Genomic DNA, 2,718 nt, shown 5'->3' with positions numbered 1-2,718 from the left:
GCTGTTTGTCTTATTTTCTTAATTAAACAAACTGGAATAGAAATTCTCGGAAAACGGGATAAACGTACGACAAACCAACTTAAATACATTTTTCCGCTAATGATAAAAGCTGCCTAACAGTGCCTGACTACTGCAGACGTTATAATCAGATCTGACTGATCAAGCTTAAAAAACCTACTACTTGCCCGTTGAAAGTGTTGTAAAAGTGGAAGAAGTATGCATTTGCTCACCTTAAACTCTCTTACGAGTATGATGCCTTGTATTTAAACAACGCCACGTGAGGTACTTTTAGTAATTGCCGAGAGTAATTGAACGATTGAGTTTCTCTGAGAACCACGCAAATTGAGACTACTTCGGCAGAGTTGTGAGTTGTGACTCTGCAGAACATTCTAAAACCCGATGCATGCATTCCATCTGTAACCACAACCCATGCATAGACGGCCATACAAAGAGCTGATTACTAATGGAAACTTCTCAAGCGAGGACTGAAAGATCTGAAAGATTAAAACGCACAATTGTTCTGGTGAATGCGCGCAGGCCGACTGATACAAAGGCCATTTTGAGCGCACGGGTCAATATTAAACAATATCATCCCTAGGGAAGATTTTTCATTCATCTTTCACTTATCATGCGACTGATGGATTTTGTCTGTAATCCTACAAAAGCCGATGGTATTAGAAATAAGAAATATTTTTAATGCTTTTATTGTCATACAAAATATCAGCCGCAGAAGCAGACATCAGTAATATGCAATCAAAGTTAATTCCTCCAAAACGAGAAAAACAAAATGTGTTTACTTTTACGTTCAACCGAAAATTGATTAAGAGCAAACAAAAGAGTTCTTTGATAGTCATGTACTCTTTTTCATCGAATTTTATTCAATTAAGTTTCCAAAAAAAAAAATAATCCCTTCTGCTTTTAGAAGCGAGTCTCTGTTAAAGGTTTTACAGATCGGTCACCGTGACGGCTACTTATTCTTGGCAGCTTCTCGGTCTGAAGGACAAGTGAGTTGAGCAATGTTAATGCCTTGATCAAAGACTTTGTTTTCGCGACACTATACTGGAATGGTCATGACTATTTTTCTCATTTCCAAGCGCTAACCTTAATTCGCTCCATTTCGCCGGTTTCATGGTACCCAAGGGGCTTTAAAAGGGGTAGAAATTTTGGTTTTCGTTATCAAAGCCATCGACCAGTCAATCAAAGGTACTGTTTCACTTGACGGGGAGCGCCGAACATTGGAAAGACCTGGCGCTTGGAATGGAAGAATGATAGGGTAATTCAGAGCAACAGATAAACGCCAATCTTTTCCCTTATACACTTGATCCTGGTCTTTTTCGAAATTGTTGTTAACATCCTGTTTATCGCATGATAAGATTGCACTTGAACTTTGCCAAGGTACTGACAAGTTTGGCTCGGTTTTCAAAGTTGGAACTATTGTAGTCGTGCTGGGCGGGCTCGGACCGCAATAGTAACCGCTTTGTAATGAAGTATTCCAGTTGAGATGATTTATGATTTGCCTCCTTGCAGGAGTCCTGCATGCGGTTTCCGACCCTTCTGCAGAGGCGGACAGGCATGGCTTGCCCTCAGCCATGCATTCCTGGCGTCCTGGTATGCGTTCGTCAATCGCACGCGTGTTAGTGAAACCTGTGAGTGAAAGATCACATGAATAAACATGAGTGCTTAGAGTGCATTAGCAAAGCAAGCACAGGTTTACCGCATGATAAGCGGCGACTGACGTTAGTATAGATTTGTGCTCTTGTCATTACAGCATATTGAACCTGTGTACTAATGATGCCAATACTTATGTACTGAGTGAAAACCGGATATTCGCTATTGTAGATTGCCCATCCGACTACAAACACTCTACAACTTCTGCTTTTCTTGCGTAGCTGGTACGCTTTTAAAATTCTTGTTCTGTAGTTTCATTTATATTCTATGACCCTTTACTTGCCATGTGCGTTTTAAAAGCCCTTAAAAACTCTGGCCTCCCTCCAAGTGCTGCCACTCTTGAGAGAGACGGTTCTCTTAACAACTTGCTGTTCATGTATGTAATGATCTCTAACCTGGGTTATATTCAGCGCCGTATTTTAAACCTCTCAAGTGCTCTACAGTCAACTGAAGGATCTCTGCCTTTTCCAGCTTTGTCGAGCCCTTAAAAGTAAAATTTTACCAGGGAGTTAAATGGGTGAGTGAAGTGATAAATGACCCGATATTGCGTCTCTCGAATTCCTACACAAGAAATGTCAAGAGGGATAATTTTGAGGTGAGTGATAAAACAGTTATTGACCATGGATGCCATCACTGGGTCAATTCGATGATAGCCTTTACTCTTAGTCTTTCTGAGACATTTATCGTTTACAGTGGAAGCTTTGAGAAAGTTGTTAAACGTGAATTGAGTCACTCACTTGTTTTTGAAGGGCAGCAGGCACCAGTTGTCGTAACTCTGCGAGAGAACTGTTTATGCGATCTCGCCGTTTCTTCTCAATTTGCTGTCGATAAAAAATGATTTTGAACATTTTTCTCAATCGTAAAATTTCCTGATTTCTTGTTCTTTAAACATGAATTAACTCAACAGTTTTCCTTACCCCTCGACGTCTCTTCCGAGCACTAACTTCGGGATGTTCGTTGTAGAGTCCATCGGAACTTTTATGAAATATAGAAAATAGAATTGTTAATAAGCCTATAAGGAGCATCAAGAGCAGAATCAGGTTTTTTTAA

General features: G+C 40.1%; 1 protein-coding gene across 2 annotated transcripts in view; it reads right to left on the bottom strand.

Moving 5' to 3' along the window:
- Positions 1 to 674: 674 nt before the first annotated feature.
- The window catches only part of LOC111341758 (hairy/enhancer-of-split related with YRPW motif protein), a 2,217-nt gene continuing 173 nt past the window's right edge, over positions 675 to 2,718 (bottom strand). Inside the window, exons 2-5 of one of the 2 annotated variants that reach the window (XM_088740217.1) lie at positions 2,586 to 2,643; positions 2,406 to 2,489; positions 2,064 to 2,151; positions 675 to 1,650 (exon numbers count right to left, since the gene is read on the bottom strand). In XM_088740217.1, the coding sequence (XP_088596343.1) occupies positions 1,127 to 1,650; positions 2,064 to 2,151; positions 2,406 to 2,489; positions 2,586 to 2,643 (754 nt within the window). In that variant the 3' untranslated portion in view covers positions 675 to 1,126. The remainder of the gene's footprint in view (positions 1,651 to 2,063; positions 2,152 to 2,405; positions 2,490 to 2,585; positions 2,644 to 2,718) is intronic. The other variant, XM_022948762.2, reaches the window with a different exon arrangement.

This window comes from Stylophora pistillata, chromosome 12, assembly GCF_964205215.1.
Source record: "Stylophora pistillata chromosome 12, jaStyPist1.2, whole genome shotgun sequence".
In the NCBI taxonomy this organism is placed as follows: Eukaryota; Metazoa; Cnidaria; class Anthozoa; order Scleractinia; family Pocilloporidae; genus Stylophora; species Stylophora pistillata.
The sequence above is the reverse complement of the archived record's forward strand: the minus strand, read 5'-3'. Positions and strand labels throughout refer to the sequence as shown.